The following is a 19,568-nucleotide window of genomic DNA, read 5'->3' as shown; positions in this document are numbered from 1 at the left end:
ACATTGACAGCCAATCAGAAGCCATCCTGCTGTAACAAGCTTGACCCTTTAAAGCGGCAGACAAGCACTCACGTAGAATAAACAAAACGATATCGCCCGCTGGTGTGGATGCTAATATATCATTATAGTTGTTCTTGGTGTGAACAGGCCTTTAATCCATATTATGGCCTTTCAACGGCACTAAAAAAAAGAAGAAAAAAAAGAGGTGTTTATAAAAAAGACACAAGGTTGCAAATTAAATTCAGTGTAGGCCTACCATGTACAATTTTTGGTTAACCAGAAAAGGTTTTTTGAAAAGAATGTTCCACTAGTGGTAACACAAACCATTCTGCAACTATTTTGTGACTTAACAACAGGATTTTTGAGAAAAATGTCACTTCTCCGCAGTGACGTGCTGATAACAGAAACTGCAGAACCTTCCAGAGCAAAGCACTTTTCAATCATCCATCAGATGATGTACGGCCAACCTCCCCCTCATATTTGCAAAGCTTATAAAAGTGCGTTGCTATGTTTGACGCGAACTGGGGGAAGATTTGAGGAGAGACCAGAAACGGAGCAGCTGCTGCACAGACCAATTAGCTGAGGCTCGTTCTGCTCTTCTGAATCAATTACTGCAGTCATTTAGCAGCAGAGGCAAACTATGGGCTGAGCTGACACTCGCTGACGTCAAACCTGCGTCCCATAAGGCTGTGCAGGCGGAGGTGTGATAGCAGGGATGTGAATGTGAGGGAGGGCAGGGGGTTGACTGCTCAAATCAAACCTTCTTGAAAGCTCTGAAAGCTGTTTTCCCCCCTGGATCATACATCCATTTCCTCCTCCTTTTTCTGAGTATGGCAAAGACTTGCACTGACGTCACGGCGTGAGGCCTATGAGTGTTCAACAAAGGTGAACGATAAAGAAGCATGGTGCTGATGGTGTTTTTTGGGCCTGAATGTGCCCTGGATTACTTTGAACTGTCTGAACACAAGGGACTGCTTGCTCAAAAACCTTTTATGTTACGAAACAACACAGCTGAGTGTGATCTTTGAGGCAAAGGTCATGCAAGTGCTGTTATGAAACCCATGCTGTAATGAGGTTATCGGTCTGGTCCAATTTTTACAGTAGACCTTCATTACACAATTTAAAACATTTATATTAGCCAGCCTTAACAAGTGTAAGACTGGAAAAACTGGAAGAGAGGGCTACTCTCTGAGAAAACAAAGGAAATTAACATTTGAACTCTCTTGTTATATTACCATCCCCATTCGAGACACGATCACACTTGAATTGATCACCTCCCAATTTACACATCATTCCCTTCACCCATCCCTACCTGAATTCACCCAAAAATCTATATGGTTTAATATGAACAATTATCATACAGTATTATACATGTTTGGTATCATTTAAAATGTCTCAGTGCGACTGGTACAAAGGTCTCATTCCAACAGAAGTAAACCGAAAAGGTAATAAGGTGTGGAGATTTAGAGATATCTTGTTAACTGCTGTGGGTGTGCCCCCATGTAAAGCAACTTCTGCCCCCAGTAAGTCTGGGACGGTGATTAATGCAAATTCCCACTGTGAACTCATGTTTACATTTAAAAAGATGTTTCTGCCTTGGTCTGAGTATTTAGGGAGATGCTGAAGAAGGCTCGTGGCGATTTGTAACTTAAATTAGCCCGTGATGCAGAGTGAGCAATCCGCATCATGTATTTTATAATGTCAGATACACATCTTCTCTCTTTATTCCAGAGCATTTGATGTTTAGTATTTATTACATTTGAACTGATTATGAAATTGGCATGATACATTTACCTGACATTATAAATTGTTACATTTGATTTTATTCCGACTGACTCTGAAATTGTTTTCCCAAGTAGATTAAACGAATTCGTATGTTACCGCAATTTTTGCGTCAGATTAGTCACGACTAATATTTGGCACTAATTCAAGTAGGCCTATACTTGGTTTTGCAAAGACAAGAATTTAATTTCCGTTTAGGGCAGCAAAAGTGCTGCTTGACCAACCTAAATCTGGGTGTGTCTCTCTGTTTTAATTTAATGTTACTTTAGATAAGTGACAAAGTGTACAAGGGAAACCACGGCATGGTCAATCCAAAGCTATTATGAGAGAAGTAAAGTTCGTGTCCGTGCCGCTGCCGGAGTCCATGCTGGTGTGACCGTTATCTGTCGCGCCACATTAACGCCAAAAAGGTATTTATTGTTTGAATTTTGTAATAAAATGTACAGAGTTTGAAAGTTAAGACGTTGTTTCATATCAAAAGTAACGAAGCACAAAGCTTATTGTGACTGATTAGATGGGATGTGCACTGCAAAGTTTTGTTCATTATCAACTGAAAACAGCATAGACTGAGATTTTTTTTTTTTTTATTTGTTCTTCAAAAATGAGAATCGATTAAAATCAAGAAACCGATATTTTTTACCCAGCCCTAGTAGCAACGTGTTTACCACCCAGAACACCAAAGCAACCACATGCAAAAAAATGCTCAGAAACACCTTGGTAATCACCCAGAATACCCTAGCTACAGCACATCAACAATTAGCAACTCCTTAGCAACCCCCTAGCAACGAATTAACCACCCAGAACACTACAGCAACTGCAACATGCTAAAACCACTCAAAATATGTTATCAACCACCCATGCTTTAACAAGCACCCTAACAACATAGTAAAGACAAAAAAACACTCAGTCAGAACACCTCAATAACCACCTAACAATACACTAACCACTCAACACTGTAGAAACCACGTAGAAACATACTAAAAAACACTCAGAACACCTTCACAATCACCCAGAACTTCCTAGCTACTGCACATCAACATGCCAAAAACCAGTCAGAACTCCTTAGCAATCCCCTAGCAACATCTTAGCCACTCAGAACACTGTAGCTGCATAAAAAAAGGTAAAAACAGTCAGAACACCCTAGTAACCACCCAGAACACCCAAGCAACTGGATAGTAACATTTAAAAAAACAAACACTTAGAGCACTTTAGCAACCACATAGGGCAACCTAAATATTCTACCATCAGTTTTTTTTCAGAATTAGGTTAGTTACTATAATCAAATTTGAAGAAATTATATGAAGGAGCTTCTAACTGATGTCAGGGTCAAGTTATTGTGTGTTTAACGCTCAATATTTATCCACATCTAATGATGAATACTTGAGGACACTTGAGTGAGTGCTCTTTTTCTAGTTTTGCTATAGATAAATGCCACTCATTTTGAGTATTTCAAAATATTATCATTTTGAGAATGCTTCATTTGAACGCGTGCCCACATAATATGCACATCCTCAGCAGAGATGTTGGTGTAGCCCATAGACAGTAAAAGAGGTGTAGCCTCCAGTAGTGTCAAGAGAATCCAAATCCTTTACGTCAGGTTGCCATGGCAACGGGAGCAGATTGACCCATGATTCACTTGGTGGCTAATTGAAGTAAAGTCTGTGAGAGGGTCAGCCTGGATGCACAACTGATTTGGAGAGCAATCCGGGAAATAGCGTATGTTCAGAGCACTGGCTGCAGGAGCTGTCGATTAACCTTGAAAGGTTCTCAGCAGAGGGGCATGTTAATGAGCACCATGGGGTCCAACATGCTTAAACCACGTCATTTGACTTCACCTTGAAATATATTCGCTATAAATGTGGTATTTTAAACAGTATAATAAGAGTCTGAATGGGTTTTCTATACTAAACTATCTGCATTCACTACTGCACTTTAGAAAGCCTACTTATGACCATCTTGATACTAATAGTATTAGGAAAGGCAAGGCAAGGCAAGTTTATATAGCACATTTCACACTGGAAATGTGCTATATAAATTCAAAGTGCTTTACATAGAAGGAATTAAAGTAATAAAAAAATAACATGGTGAGAATTAAAAAAATATATAATATATATTTAAAAAGTTTAGAATAAGAATGCAAAAATCAAATACAGTGCAATCAGTCGGACGTAGCACATAGTAAGTTAATAAGTAGGTATTAAATTGCGGTCACATTTACCGTTGTTTGGTCTGGTCACAGTAGCGAACTTTTGCGAGCAAAAAAAGGTCTGCATTGTCTGCATTGTTGCCAAGTCCGCGGTTCCCTTTCGAGAGGTTCCTCTTATTGCGTAAGCTTACGCTATGGGAAAACTCCTTTTCTCGAGAAATATTGAAGTCTTTATGTAAAACGCATTGCAGCTGCACAGCATACAGCAATGAGCGAGGCAGCTCGGTCATTGGCTGTGCTGCGGCAACTTGCACGAACCAATGACGGGGCGACTCTGAACCCGCTTCCAATGAGCGTGCTTCGCGCCCACGCGCGTCAGAGCCCGCCAAGATGGGCGTGGCCAAGGGCTATATATTGGGCGCCCCGTCGTCTGAGTTCTTTAGATTTAATCTCCTTCAGCAAAGAACCTTCTCTTCGCTGGATCCTCCGGATTTGTTGGAGTCTTTTCGCCGCCGCCGTCGACAAGCCTACAGCAGGACTGCTTCGAGGACGCCGGCGCCTTCAGCCGCCTTCGATCGCCCTTCTGCTAAGCCATCCGGCGCGCATCATCTAATATCCTTTCAAAGCTATCAGTGTTCGCCCCCGCGACACTTTTCTAAAAGAGCAAATTTAACAAGGCGTTGTTTCAAATGCCTTCCTGCGCCTCGTGTCGAGGCCCTCTTCAGGACGGGGACCGTCACATCATCTGCGCCCGCTGCCTGGGACCGGACCACGCAGAGGCTGCCCTCACTCGAGGCGGATGTCCCGAGTGTGACGCCCTGGGCCTCACCGAGCTGTGCGCTCGCTTCGCCGTTTTCACCGCGAAAGAGCCCACCTCTTCCGTGCTGCCGTCTCCTCTAGTCGAGCCGCGAAAGAAAAAACGCAGCTCACAGAGGCCGCCGGAGCACGCGGTTTGCAGTGATGTCACGCCGGGCCAATCCCCGCGTGCTTCACCACCACCCGAAGACTCCCCGCCACCAATCCAGTTCACACAGGCGGACCAGCACCCCTCCAGCGGAGCGATGGGGCTCGTCTCGTTTGGCGCGTCAGGGGATGACGAGGATAAGGATGACAGTTTTTCTTGTGATGCTGCATCCGACGACTGGCCGGGCTCGTCCTTCGTCCGCGGGCTCCAGCATGGACTCGGAGATCGTCCGCATTCTCTCTAAGGCCGTGGAAGACCTCGGGCTCGATTGGTCTTCCCCGGAAGAACCCGCCCGCAGCCGACTGGACGAGTGGTTCCTGCAGGGGCGCCGACAGGCCCCTCGACAAAGACCCTCCCCCTTCTTCCCGGAAGTTCACGACGAACTCACGAAGTCGTGGAAAGCCCCGCACTCCGCTCGCCTGAAGCCTTCTTTTTCTTTGTCGCTCTCCTCTGTGGACGGCGCGAAAGAAAGAGGCTATGAGGGGACTCCGCCCCTCGAGGAGGCTGTGGCCAATCATCTGTGTCCACCCTCCAACGCTGGATGGAAAGCTAAAGCTTCTCATCCCTCGAAGCCTTGCCGGTCTACTTCAGCTCTCGCCGGTCGCGCATACGCCGCCGCCAGCCAAGCTGCATCAGCGCTTCACTCTATGGCTGTCCTCCAGGTGTTTCAAGCCAAACTTCTCCGCAGTATGGACGAGTCTGGACCCGATCCTGAGGCATTTAAGGACCTACGCAGCGCCACTGACATAGCGCTGCGAGCTACAAAAGCCACCGCCCAATCCATCGGCCGTGCTATGGCTAACCTGACTGTCCTTGAGCGCCATCTGTGGCTGACGCTAACAGATATGAAGGATGCAGATAAGGCGTCATTTCTCGACGCGCCTATCTCCCAAAGCGGCCTGTTTGGACCAGCGGTGAAGGAGTTCGCCGAGCGCTTCACCGAAGCCCGTAAGGACTCACAGGCTATGCGTCACTTCCTGCCCAAGCGATCTAGCTCATCGCAGAGCCGCCAACGGCCGCCTCAGCAGCAGCGAGCTAAGACGGCGCCCCCCGTCTCTCAGCCCAAACCTGAAACGGATTTTCGACGCCGCTCGCGCTCTGCCAACAGGAAACAACCGCCCGAGCGACGGGGACCTCGGCCCAGGATTGTGCTGAACCCAGAGCCTCGTAAGTCCTCCTAGCTACAGGGAGAAAAAGGGAGAGCGCGTGTCTCGCAAGAGCCGGACCGTTCTCTCCAAAACGTTTAAAGCATTACCCAGTCCCCTTACAGGCGGCCGGAAATGTCTATACAGCAGCCAATGTGCCAGCCACACAGCTCGCCCACCTGCAAACAAACGCCGTTTTTACGGCGACACACAGAAATCACATAAAGAGCTATTTTCTGCCTGTGTCATTAAAGGGTCACGTGTCCACACCAAAGTGCGCATTCCCACATATCAAAACTGTCAACGCAGTGCCAAATGTTTTCCCAGCTCAGGCTGGACGCGCCATAAATGTAGATTGTGTGCCAACTGTCACGTATGCACCACTACACACAAGCACTGTTCCCACAGTTATAAACACTTCCCCAGTAAAAGCGGGAAGTTGTATAAGAGTAGCACGTGTGCCCGCTGTTATGCACGCACCCCAACTCACAAACACTGTTTATATGGCCAAAAACCTCCTCCTATGAAAGTGGCGCGCGTGCCTACCACAGTCTATGCACCCCCACCCATAAGCACTATACACACAGTGTTAAACATTTCCCCATCTCACTCTGTGAGCATTACAGCGAGCGTGCCTGTAATCTCACACGCACCCCTGCACTCGGCATTCAACAGAGCTGCTCAGCGCGCGCCCGCGCCGCTGAGAGCTGTAAGCTCGGTATTAACACAGAACGATTCGCTGGCGGGAGCCATACGTCACTGCGACACGCCCCCGGCCAGCATTCAGCCCATATCTGTGCGAGCGAAAGCTTGGGAAAATATCCCCGGCATGCCGAAATGGGTTTTGAACATAATAAAACACGGTTACTCGCTTCAATTCGCTCGCAGACCGCCCCGCTTCACAGCAGTAGTAGAGACGAAAGTGAGAAAAGATGTTTCACATGTTCTACGCACCGAGATGCTCAAACTGATAGAGAAAGGCGCTATAGAGAGAGTCCCTCCCTCTATGAGCGAGGCAGGTTTTTACAGCCGCTATTTTCTCGTCCCGAAAAAGGATGGCGGTCTCCGCCCCATTCTAGATCTCAGACATCTGAACAAAGCTTTAATGAATGGCTCGTTCAGAATGTTAACAGCCAAGCATATCCTCGCGCAAGTTCGCCCGGGGGATTGGTTTCTGTCAGTGGATCTGAAAGACGCTTACTTTCACATTCCAATAGCGCCTCATCACAGGCCATTTCTGAGATTCGCTTTTGAGGGACAGTCATACTAGTACACAGTACTACCATTCGGCCTGTCACTGGCACCCCGTACATTTACGAAATGTATGGATGCAGCACTTTCCCCCCTGAGACAGCGGGGAGTGCGAATACTAAATTATCTCGACGATTGGCTAATCCTAGCACAATCAGGAGCCAGTTAGTGACACACAGGTCTTGGATTATCAGTCATCTAGAGTGCCTGGGTCTAAAAATCAATTTTGCAAAGAGCATGCTATCCCCCAGCCAGAATATTTCTTTTCTGGGAATAGTGCTAGACTCAGTGCAGATGACGGCGCGCCTCTCATCAGAGCGCGCGCTCACTATCCGGCGCCTTGCAACATCGTTCAGAGCGGGTGCGCGCGCCCCCGTCAAGCGATTTCAGAGGATGCTCGGTCTCATGGCCTCAGCATCAGCTGTACTCCAGCTAGGATTGTTGCACATGCGTCCTCTCCAACGCTGGCTCAAAAGCCTTGTCCCCACTCACGCGTGGCGCTCGGGCCACTTTTTAATCAGAGCAAATCACGGCTGCATAAAAGCCCTGACGCCCTGGAAAGCTGTCGACTGGTATCAGTCCGGCGTGAGTTTGGGCGTGAACACAAGGAGAAAAATGATCACGACAGATGCCTCCAAAATAGGCTGGGGGGCCCTTTACGAGGGCAGGCCTGTCTCCGGCTTGTGGTCAAACCCGGAGAAGCGCCTACATATAAACTGTCTGGAATTGAAAGCGGTCGCTTTGGCTCTCAGAGCCCTGCTCCCGTACCTGAAGGACGAGCACGTCCTAGTCCGAACGGACAACATGACGGTAGTCTCGCATATAAATCGTCAGGGTGGACTCAGATCGAGCTCCCTGCACTCGATGGCCAGGGAGCTCCTCCTATGGTCCCAGCGCAACCTGCGCTCGCTGAGAGCAGCGCATGTGCCAGGTGTTCTGAACCAGGGAGCGGACATGCTGTCCAGAGACAAAGTTCTCCCAGGAGAATGGTCTCTCCACCCCCTGACGATTCAGTGGTTATGGCAAACCTTTGGCAGAGCAGAGGTCGACCTCTTTGCCTCCAAGGAAAATGCGCACTGCCCTCTCTTCTTTTCAAAGAGCACAGACGCGCTCACCCAAGTCTGGCCGAGCCGCCCGCTGTATGCCTTCCCTCCGGTCGCGATGCTACCTCAGGTCATCAGTCGGATCAGGGAGGAGAAATGTGCACTGCTCCTGGTAGCCCCACTCTGGAAGAACCAGACGTGGTTCCCAGAACTGATGCAGATGATGCAATCTGCCCCATGGCCGATTCCACTGAGGCTAGATCTCCTCAGGCAGGCCAACGGGATGATCCTCCATCCCCGCCCCGATCTGTGGGCCCTCCATGCGTGGCCCCTCAACGGATTCCCGGGAACCTCCCCAGTGGAGTGTTGAGAACCATCACTGAGGCGCGAGCGCCCTCTACGAGGCGCTTATATGCCCAGAAATGGAAGGTGTTCAGTGACTGGTGTAAATCCAGGAACCTGAATCCTGAGACATGCGAAGTACCGAGTGTGCTCGTTTTCTTACAAGAGCTGTTGGAGGCAGGCCGCACCCCCTCCACGCTCAAAGTATATGTGGCTGCCATAGCGGCATCACATGAACCGGTCGAAGGACGCACACTAGGGAAAAACTACCTAGTTGTTCGTTTCCTGAGGGGCGCCAGGAGGATAAATCCCCCACGCCCCCCCTCGGTGCCGATTTGGGACCTGGCCACAGTCCTGGACGCACTTAAGCGTGCCCCGTTCGAACCCCTCCGAACTGTGCACCTTAAACAGCTCTCGCTCAAAACTGCTCTCTTGCTGGCTCTCGCCTCGGTCAAGAGAGTGGGCGACCTGCACGCGCTGTCATCAAGCGCTACCTGCCTGGAGTTTGGACCTAACGACAGCAGGGTTGTCCTCAGGCCAAAACACGGGTATATTCCTAAGGTGCTCTCTACTCCTTTCAGAGCACAGGTGATATCTTTGGCCGCGCTATCGTCCCCAGCAGACGAAAGTGACGCTAATTTACTCTGCCCGGTCAGGGCACTCAGAGTATATTTGGAACGTTCTGCCCTGTTCAGACAGACAGAGCAGTTGTTCGTATGCTTTGGCGGCCGCACTAAAGGTCTGGCTGTGTCAAAGCAAAGAATATCGCGCTGGATAGTTGATGCTATAGCGCTGGCTTATGAAGCCAAGGGCCTTCAGTGCCCCTTGGGCATCAGAGCTCACTCTACGAGAGGCATGGCCTCCTCGTGGGCGTGGTCGAGTGGGATACCCATTCAAGATATTTGTGCGGCTGCAGGCTGGGCCTCACCGTCCACATTTATCAGGTTTTATAACCTACAGGTCCCCTCATTGCACTCTAACATACTGTCGGTCTAACTATGCATAGGCTGGGGTGTGTATATGCTGAGCACTGTCTCCTCCCTCATAGAATCACATCTTTGAAACTGATGTGGAGGATTTTTCATACATGACAGTACATGAAAATGTGCTTGTGTGTGTCTCTGGACGCCCATCGGGCCGTTCCACGTTGTCCTTTTATAAAGCCCGCCTTCGGCTGGCTCGTTGGATAATTACTTCGCTCAAAGGCTCAGGCACCGGCCTCCGGCTTAATAGAAGCGAAGTCAGCACGCACGGCGTTTTACATGGCGTTCCCATAGCGTAAGCTTACGCAATAAGAGGAACCTCTCGAAAGGGAACGACTCGGTTACTAACGTAACCTCGGTTCCCTGAGAGGAGGGAACGAGTATTGCGTAATCTGCCGTGCTTGTGCTTGGTCAGTTTGCTTCAGTCGATTGAACCTAAAGAACTCAGACGACGGGGCGCCCAATATATAGCCCTTGGCCACGCCCATCTTGGCGGGCTCTGACGCGCGTGGGCGCGAAGCACGCTCATTGGAAGCGGGTTCAGAGTCGCCCCGTCATTGGTTCGTGCAAGTTGCCGCAGCACAGCCAATGACCGAGCTGCCTCGCTCATTGCTGTATGCTGTGCAGCTGCAATGCGTTTTACATAAAGACTTCAATATTTCTCGAGAAAAGGAGTTTTTCCATAGCGTAAGCTTACGCAATACTCGTTCCCTCCTCTCAGGGAACCGAGGTTACGTTAGTAACCGAGTCGTTTTCAAACGGTTTTCATTCATAATGAAACTTACTGGAGGGAATCAACACATTTCAATACCAACTTTGAGGATGTATCACACTTCCTCTGTTTGGCCTATTGTAGTCATGTGATCTTTTTCTAGGTCTGAAAAATGATAGCCTATACTTATCAGCCGCCGCCAAACAACGAACCTGAATGGGATTTTATCACATGACTGGTGACTCACAGATATGATGTCAAGGAAGAGGCGAAGAGCTAAAATCAGATGCACACTTTAGTTGAATCTAATTTACACAGTGATGCACACAGTAGATCCTCTGGAAACTAACGTCACATAATCCCTGTCAAACCAATCATACATATATAACTCAAAAGTGTTGCAAGGAATAGCTTGACATAATGCAACCTAATGTCTGGTAATGCCACCTTATCTCTTTCTACGCCAAATGACGTAAATATGAAATACTCTGCCGGCAGAACTCAATAAAGAATGATTAGGCCTATTAGATTTACCTGCATGGCTAAGATGGTTTTGACATTGTTAACCTAAAGAAGGAATATACCCCAATTGTGTAATTGAAGAGTAATGTGAAATGTATCAAATAAAAACATGTGAGATCAGTGTTCTTCCTTCTAGGCAAACTTACTGAGGTTCTTCCTCAACTGTGCAGACTTTTACTGAACAAACAGAAAGCATGCAAGTGATCCCCCAGGGGAAGATTTTTCTTTGTTAAACTTAAAGATCAATTATTTACTAATCAAAACATTAGCTATGTCAAAAGATTGAACATGTTTTTATACTGTTTAAAATGTTCACCTGGATTTATTTGATACAGTAAAGACAGTAATATACAGTTTTCTATTTTAATATATTTGAAAATGTAATTTATTCCTGTGATGCAAAGCTACATTTTCAGCTTCATTACTCCAATCTTCAGTGCATGATCCTTCAGAAATCATTGTAATATGCTTATTTGCTGCTTAAAGGTGCTCTAAGCGATGTCACGCGTTTTTAGGGCAAAAATTTTTTTGTCACATACAGCAAACATCTCCTCACTAACCGCTGGCTGCCTGCCCCCTGAACACACTGTAAAGAAACGCGATCTCTGTAGACAGCCCAGGCTCCACAAACAGCAACAAAAGCAAACTGCAGCGACCCGCTCCCTGAAACATAATAAACTATTCCAGCCAATGACCGACAAGAAGGGTTTGGGGGTGTGGTTTGGGGGGTTAGTGTGCGGATGAGGAGGAGGGAGGGTCTAGCTAGCCTCCGTTTTGTTTGACAATAGTTCGAACGTCAACAAGAAGTGACGTCACCCAGGATCGCTTAGAGAACCTTTAAGAAACACATTTCTTGGCTATTATCCATTATGAAAACATTTGTTTTTGTGAAATATTTCAATGTGCTTTAATTTTATTTATTAATTTGGTAACACTTTAGAATACGGTTCCTTCGTTAATGAATAACTACACAGGAACAAATGAGTAACACAATATTAACAATCTAGTAACTACTATTAACTAACAAGAAACTCTGATTAACAAATTAGTAAGTAACAGCGCACTGATGAAAGTGGTAGTTCACTATTAACTAATCAATAACTACTTTTTTTTAATGCTTCCCAGAGAACTACTGTAAGAATCATGGTAACTAACTAGTAATGACTCAAGTGTTACTACATACTTCTAAAGGAATGACTAATTATTTGGATCTGTATTCTAAAGTGAAGATCACGGTAACTAACTAGTAATTACTCAAGTGTTACTACATACTTCTAAAGGAATTACTAATTCTTTTAAGCTTTTGAGGTTTTTGGTGAAGTTTTAGATAGTAATTCCCATAGAAGTATGTAGTAACACTTGAGTAATTACTAGTTAGTTACCATGATCTTCACTTTAGAATACGGATCCAAATAATTAGTAATTCCCATAGAAGTATGTAGTAACACTTGAGTAATTACTAGTTAGTTACCATGATCTTCACTTTAGAATACGGATCCAAATAATTAGTCATTCCTTTAGAAGTATGTAGTAACACTTGAGTCATACTAGTTAGTTATCATGATTCTTACATGAAAAGCCAATCCTAAAGTGTAGAATCTTCTAATCCTTCACAAGATATTTGCACACACGTATGAGGTAGGAGACATTAATAAAATCTTTTTTTTTTTTTTGCGAGGTATAGGTTAAATAATAAAATCACTGTATATGGTATTTGGATGGCCGATAACTCAATATGTTCCAGCCGTCACCGTGACTCTGGCCAATTTTCTGGCATTCCTCTGGACTGGCATTGAATCACTACAGGACAAGTAAGGTCCCGACAACTGCATTTAAAAAGCCATTTCTTTAAAATTATTCAGTTGATAAATAGTTCTCTAGGAGAGAGCATATGCTAATTATTTCCCAAATCATAAGTCTGCTATGCTATTACATATTGATAAACCTTGTGTATTTGTTTACAGCAGTTATTAATGTTAATGTAGTGCTAGTCATTTGTCCTGCATTAGTTATTGATTAGTTTTGCATGAACTATTAATCTTCTTCAGTAGTTATCTGGGAAGCATTAAAAAAAAGTAGTTATCAATTAGTTAATAGTGAACTACCACTTTCATCTGTGCACTGTTACTTACTAATTCGTTAATCAGAATTTCTTGTTAGTTAATAGTAGTTCCTAGATTGTTAATATTGTGTTACTCATTTGTTCCTGTGTAGTTATTAATTAACGAAGGAACTGTATTCTAAAGTGTTACCATTAATTTTTATAGACGATGACACTTTTTTCAACAGCTTTAACAACATTCCTTCCCATTTTCACCCCATCAAATGTTAAAAATGATTAAACTAATAGAAAAACAATTTAAACTGCTGCAGTTTGAAACTGCTTGATTAGTCTGTTTTTCCTTCCACAGTAATTTTTTTTATTACCATCCTAATATCTGATATATTTCTGGTTTAATGTCAAAGGGGCATTAAATTGGACAAAAAAACACATCGCAGTAAAATCGGAAGAGACCAAAAGGGCACGGCACAACCTTTACGGATTAGCCTGAATGAAATTCCCCTCAGCAAAATGAACTGTCAGAACAGCGTGTTCCCCTGAGCTGCGTGTTAGTGGTCGTTTATACCGAAGACACGGAACAGCTTAATCTCGGCTGATGAAAGCTAGACTAGCCACAATTAATTTGATTTAATTATGAAGCTTGGCAGCTTGGAAGTGTTTGATCATTTTCAGAGTTGTTTTGAGTCGTCGTGCCAGCAGCCAGGCTGATAGGAAAGGGCGCTGTTCATTGCCATAGAGACGCAATGTTCTTTACGGCGACTGCTCCATGTTTACAGCGGAAGATAGCAGCCGGTGATCAGAATAATGAGCGGTCACTGACTGAACCCATACATATACATAAAAAACGCACACACACACCTCTCTAACAACGCACGTGGACTCGGTGTAAGTGAGCAACAATAACGGTAAACACTGAAACAACAAGTGAACTCTACTTACTAGCCTACTGGTTAATATAACCGTTGCTTCCAAAGGCAACTTTAATTATATAATTTCATTAATATATGAATGCTTGACCTTTGGTAGTTTAGTGCAAATTAATCAGTTAATGCAAACACATTAGCAAGGGGAAGTAGCCATTATCCGTAAATGTCGGAAGTAAACAGTAGCCTAGTGAAATTCCATTTACTGTAGCTAGGTGTTTACAAGCGAACGCGCAAAACAAGTCGTTAAAGGACAATCAGGCAGCCTCGCTTTGTATGGCAAGCCGTTTTAACATTTAATCCTTAATACGTAATCAAATCTATGTTCATGCTAGTAGCCTACTTGATTTTTAGAAAGGATACGAGTATTTATTTCTTTAGGTAGGCCTAGTGCTTATTCTTTAGGTACTAATGCCTATTCTTTAGTTGCTTATTAATTAGTACTAGTAACTTACCTTACGACTATTATTTCGTTAGTCATAATTGGAATACATACTAGTCAAAACTGAATAGTTGATATCTGAATGACAGATTCCCATATAAGTCAATAGCAAACATTTGAAATGTGTTATTAGTCACAATAGAATAGTAATAGTCACTATCGAAATAAGTAGTATCAAATGAATAAGTACTGGTATCTAATAAGTACTAGTACCAATTTAATAGGCACTAGTATCTAATGAATAAGTACTATCTTTTAAAAAGGTACTAGTACCTAAAGAATAAACACTAGTAGCTAATGAATCAGTACGAAAACTTATTTTTTTAATTTTTAGATACTAGTATCTATTCCATTAAGTACTAGTAGCATGAAAATAGATACTAGTACATATTAAGGATTAAATGTTAAAATGGCTTGCTATACGCTTTGAGATTGTCCTCTGATAGATAGTGCAAACGTGCCACCTTCTGGGCAACTTTGCACTTAACACACAAATGCTGTTTGGCAACAACAACAAAAAATCTTTAAGATTGTTGTAACTGGTAGGTTCAAGAATAAGGTATGATAAAATACAAGTATATTAAAAAAATATCTTTTCACTTAATTCAATTTCACACATGGCAGAAAAATACCTGAGTTTTTTCAAAGGCAATAAAAATCGTTCAGTCTCACAAGGAATAAAAAACAATCAAAGATATTTAAAATGTTCAGAAAATATAACCTTATAAAATTAGACAAATTTGCACGAATGCAAACATGGTGAAAAAGCCATCAAGTGTCTGTTTGGAGAAGTTATTGACTCCAGACCCATGATCAGAGTCTCCTAAATATGAATGAGATGCACGATTACAAAAATGTGTCTACAGTAAGCCTAGCTGTTCAGCCAGGTGGATTGAAAAGTCAAGCATCAGAGCTCTCCTCTGATCTCTCCTCGTTCGCCACTTTCCAGTTTTTCCGCTTTTTCCGCTGAGGCTCGGCCAGTGTGTCTATTTCAGGGCAGTCTCTCTTCCTGCTCGTTCTCGTCCTGATGTCTGAACGGCTGTCCTCCGTGCTGCTGTCTTCTGTTCTGTCTTTGTGCTCCTTTTTCCTACGCTTGCTTTTACCTCCCTTCCTCTGTTTCCTCCTCGCGGTGTCCTCCGCATCGCTGCAGATCTCAGAGCCCGAGGCCACAGTTCTCCTACTACTCTTCTTCTCTTTTTTCTTTTTCTTCTTCTTAGATGACTTCTTGGAAGATTTCTCTATATCATCGTGTAGTTTGTTCTTGTGTTTTTTCCTTCTGTGTTTACCATCGCTGCAGGCTTTTTTTCTGGAATAAATGAATATAATATATTATTAAACAAAAAAATATGATGCTAGAATATTTCAAGAATTAATATATTTAGATTATTAAATAATTTAATTCTATAATAATTTGATTTTATATCTATATTATTAAAATTATTATAAATCAATAATTCAATTATATTTCATTATTTAAGATAATTTAATTCTTTAGATTATAGATGCAAATTATGTAACATCAGAATGAAAACAGGGGTCTTTAACCTTTGTATTTAAATGCTTTATCATGATGGTTGTATTGGAAATCCATCAAAAACAATCATTAAGAATGTACATATATTTGTATACTACATTTTAATTTTACTGCTAGGAAAATTATTTATTTTTAAGATCAAGTGAAAATGAATGACTATAACAGGGATTAATAACTCACCCTCATGTCGTTCTAAACCCGTAAGACTTTCATTCATCTTCGGAAAACAAATGAAGATATTTTTAATAAAATGTATGTAACTACCACTTTCAAGGCAAAAAACAAACCTAATTTACCACTTTATTTACAAAATATTAATCTCTGATGCACGATCACGCAACAGCGTCTGCTCTCGCGTCAAAACAACATGCATGGTGCTTTCATTGGATAATAATATTTTGTAAATAAAGTGGTAAATTAAGTTGTTTTTTTTTGTGCAAACAATGCACTGGTGTCGCTTCATAAAATTGAGGTTAAACCGCTGGAGTCACATGGATCACTTTAATGATGTCTTTACTACCTTTCTGGGCTTTAAAATTGGTAGTTGTGTAGGCTGTCAATGGAGGGACAGAAATTGCTCAGATTTTATTAAAAATATCTTCATTTGTGTTCCGAAGATGAACGATGTCTTGCAGGTTTGAAACGACATGAGGGTGAGAAAATAATGACAGATGTAAAGAGATATTTGTACATTGCATTTTAATTGTACTTTCAATTAAATTTAATTGATTTAAAAAAAAGAAAGTACAATCGTTTCACAAATTTTAATCCAAGATCAACAATGTATGCCAATGTAATAATCAAACAACAATGGACCCCCTGCAATAACACCACAGACCACGTTAAGGACCCCTGCTATTTAAAAACCCCACAACAATATGCTAAACATTTATGAGGTGGAAGGACAGCTTCTCCTTACCCATCAGAATGAAATTCCTCAGGATAAAGCTCCTTAAAGCCACTGTGGCCCCACCTGAGGAGACAGAACATAGCTTTGTGATCACAGCCTCTTGTTTCATGTTTCAAACATACAAAATAATGAAAACACCACTAGAACAAAAGCAAGCAGCAATACCTGTCAGGATCATTGGCTTCAAACTCATATAGTTTTCGCGTCCAGTATTGTGCCTTCCTCTCATCTCTTTCGGACATCACATCTTTCCTGTCTCCAAGCCGGTCTCGCATGGATCCCTCCGAGTCGTCCAAATTGCGGTCACAGTGCATGCGGCCCCTAAGTGAGAATTACATTTGTCACTAAAGAGAAAAAGACATCAGGAGCAAAAAACAAAGGTTGTGATGCCTGTAGCCATCAATCATCACCTGTGCTTTGGGAAATGAGTGGACGTGGCTTGTCGTTCAAGATCCCTCAATTTCCACATCTCAGACTCCTCTTGAATCTGCAGTTAGAAGTTTAATCATTCCATGATTAATTTCATGATAGATTTCAGCTGATATACATCTGAAATAAAAATGGTTCATAAAGGTTCACACCTTGTTATGGGCATCTGTGTGTCTGATGACATTTCGGAGCAGCACTTTACCCATAGACACCTTCGACATGATGTCAAACCTTTAAACAACATACCACAGCAGAGTTTAATGTTTCAAAAGCTCCATATACAAGCTACGATTAGAAACACGACTATGTCTGTTAGGCTAATATATGAAGCTTATTGGCTTTCAGTTTTTCTAAATTCAAAGGGCCAAGCAAATGAGCTGGATATGAAGAAATAAGCTAAATAATGTCAAAATAAACAGTAGACTAGTCACGGTTTGTCTTTTAAACATGAGTATGGCAGCAGCTCTATTGACATTCACTATTGGCGTTGTTTTCCTACTAACGTTACTAAGTTAGCTATCACAACCGTTCTGTTTAATTAAAGGCTTTAGTAAAAGTACAGTAAAAAAAGAAAAGAAAATTGTCCATAACATTACGTTTCAAAACAAAGTAAGGGATGAACTGACCTTTCTATTAATAAATGAATTTGAATTGTAGTGAGCGACGTGAACGTGGCATCAAAAACAAGTAGAACTTCCTGCACTGCCTACGCAAGTGAGTTGCTTCAAAATACAAGTCGTGAATAAGCGACTTTCATAATAAAAGTCGTTATTATACTCATATACACATGATCTAAATGAAAACTATTTTAGTCATCTTTAACCTGAAAATATATTTTTTAAAGGTTTAAAGAAAACTTGTATACGTACGTTTTTAACTAAGTGTTTTGATTCTATGATAAACATCTATGATAAACAAAAATGACACACATTAGCAAAATATTATGGAAATTCAAAAATTTTATTTGATTTGTAGGTTTTAGGTGCATAACATGTCTCGTGTGACAATGGCATAATACCCATGATGATGAAATACATCACTCCACATCCTCATCCAGTGGAAACTGCATTTTAGCAAGGCCACAAAAGAGAAAATAAAACTTGAACTAAAAGTAATTTTTAAGTAAAGCATAAAGATTTTGATTACACTGGAATCCCCCAAACCGTTTCTGATGCTTTTTCCTTACCCTACTTCCTTGAGACTGAAGAAAAAGAATTTACCTCTCAGCTCATTTATATTTTGCACTAATGCAAACACACCTATATTCACGATATAAAGGGATAGTTTACCCAAAAATTTAAATTCTGTAATTTTTTACTCGTCCTCATCTTCGGGACACAAAAGAAGATCTTTTTGATGAAACCTGAGAGATTTCTGTCTTACGGGTTTAAAATGACATGAGGGTGAGTAATTAAAGGTACAATACGCACTATTTTTTAAATAAAATATTCAAAAACCACTTTCACAGTGTGATATATTTCATGCAGTTGTGTTCAGTTACATTATACCAAAAGTTTGTAAATCCAGAGAAATTCCAGTTTTTAATAATGCTCGTCCCTGGTCATTGTCGCCAATGACGTAATATCCGCACTATCCTCGGTTTCCGCTTGTAAAAACCATAGACAATACATAGATATCTCATTGGCGGCCATTTTAATCAAGGGGGTAATCCACCAGCCGGAAACTGAAGTCTCCCCGGGGGCCGCCTTTGGCTAACAAGCCTTCACATGCTGTTAGCATTCCATTGACTCCCATTCATTTTGGCGTCACTTTGACAGCGAATAACTTTACATCTGAGGCGTTTAAAGACTCCATTTGTCCATTGTTTATTTCTAAAGAAACACGACAATGTATAAAAGCTCCATAACCTTGTATCTTACGTTATGGCCCCCTATCTTACGTAGAAGCTTGCGTGCAATCGGAGGGACGTTGAGGCATAAGTGGGACAAGCCCATAGAGAGTTGTAAAGTTGCTTCTGCTGCTAGCTCATGGACAGCTAATACTCACGATCTCCGGCTTTGCAAGATTCGGAAGGGAATGATTCAGATTCCTCTTGGCACAGCTACTAGAAGACGTACAACTGTGAGTCAGGTTGCTCACGTCACATCTACGTCATCAAGCTCAGTTTGAGCCTGCACAGTGCGCTTGGCAATCAGGAAGTGGGTGCTTCTAATTGACTTCACTTTTCTCCGTTGAAGTCTATGGGGTCGCTGTGTCCATTTCTTTTACTGTCTATGGTTTTAATGGGCCGCTGAAAGCCGCTAATGAGGAATCTATGTGCATATCTATGATACAATATCTTGCACACCGCTGTTGTGTCGTTCAGTCATCATGGTTCACGATTATAGATTGGCGAGTACAGAAAATGAAAAAAAAAC

The 19,568-nt window shown here is 42.8% G+C and overlaps 1 protein-coding gene across 2 annotated transcripts; it reads right to left on the bottom strand.

Annotated features, from left to right (window-relative positions):
* Positions 1 to 15,112: 15,112 nt before the first annotated feature.
* nkapd1 (NKAP domain containing 1) lies at positions 15,113 to 17,906 on the bottom strand. 2 transcript variants are annotated; one of them, XM_056263506.1, is made up of 6 exons: positions 17,817 to 17,894; positions 17,343 to 17,421; positions 17,172 to 17,248; positions 16,927 to 17,082; positions 16,771 to 16,824; positions 15,113 to 15,623 (listed from the first exon to the last, which is right to left on the bottom strand). In XM_056263506.1, exons 2-6 carry the CDS (start codon positions 17,409 to 17,411, stop codon positions 15,218 to 15,220), a joined length of 762 nt encoding a protein of 253 aa, XP_056119481.1. In that variant the 5' UTR covers positions 17,412 to 17,421; positions 17,817 to 17,894; the 3' UTR covers positions 15,113 to 15,217. The 2 variants fall into 2 exon arrangements, with proteins under 2 accessions (XP_056119481.1, XP_056119482.1); XM_056263507.1 differs by lacking the exon at positions 17,343 to 17,421 and having other exon boundaries at positions 17,172 to 17,310; positions 17,817 to 17,906.
* Positions 17,907 to 19,568: the final 1,662 nt, after the last annotated feature.

Source organism: Rhinichthys klamathensis, unplaced genomic scaffold, assembly GCF_029890125.1.
Source record: "Rhinichthys klamathensis goyatoka isolate OS25496 unplaced genomic scaffold, OSU_Roscu_1.1 h1tg000206l_1, whole genome shotgun sequence".
Lineage (NCBI taxonomy): Eukaryota > Metazoa > Chordata > Actinopteri > Cypriniformes > Leuciscidae > Rhinichthys > Rhinichthys klamathensis.
The sequence above is the reverse complement of the archived record's forward strand: the minus strand, read 5'-3'. Positions and strand labels throughout refer to the sequence as shown.

Excerpts from the sequence above, each read along its gene's own strand:
- nkapd1 (XM_056263506.1), bottom strand. The coding sequence starts at position 17,411 with ATGTCGAAGGTGTCTATGGGTAAAGTGCTGCTCCGAAATGTCATCAGA. Across the intron at positions 17,249-17,342 it reads ACACAGATGCCCATAACAAG|ATTCAAGAGGAGTCTGAGAT; the intron begins GTGTGAACCTTT and ends TTCTAACTGCAG. Across the intron at positions 16,825-16,926 it reads GAAGCCAATGATCCTGACAG|GTGGGGCCACAGTGGCTTTA; the intron begins GTATTGCTGCTT and ends CTGTCTCCTCAG.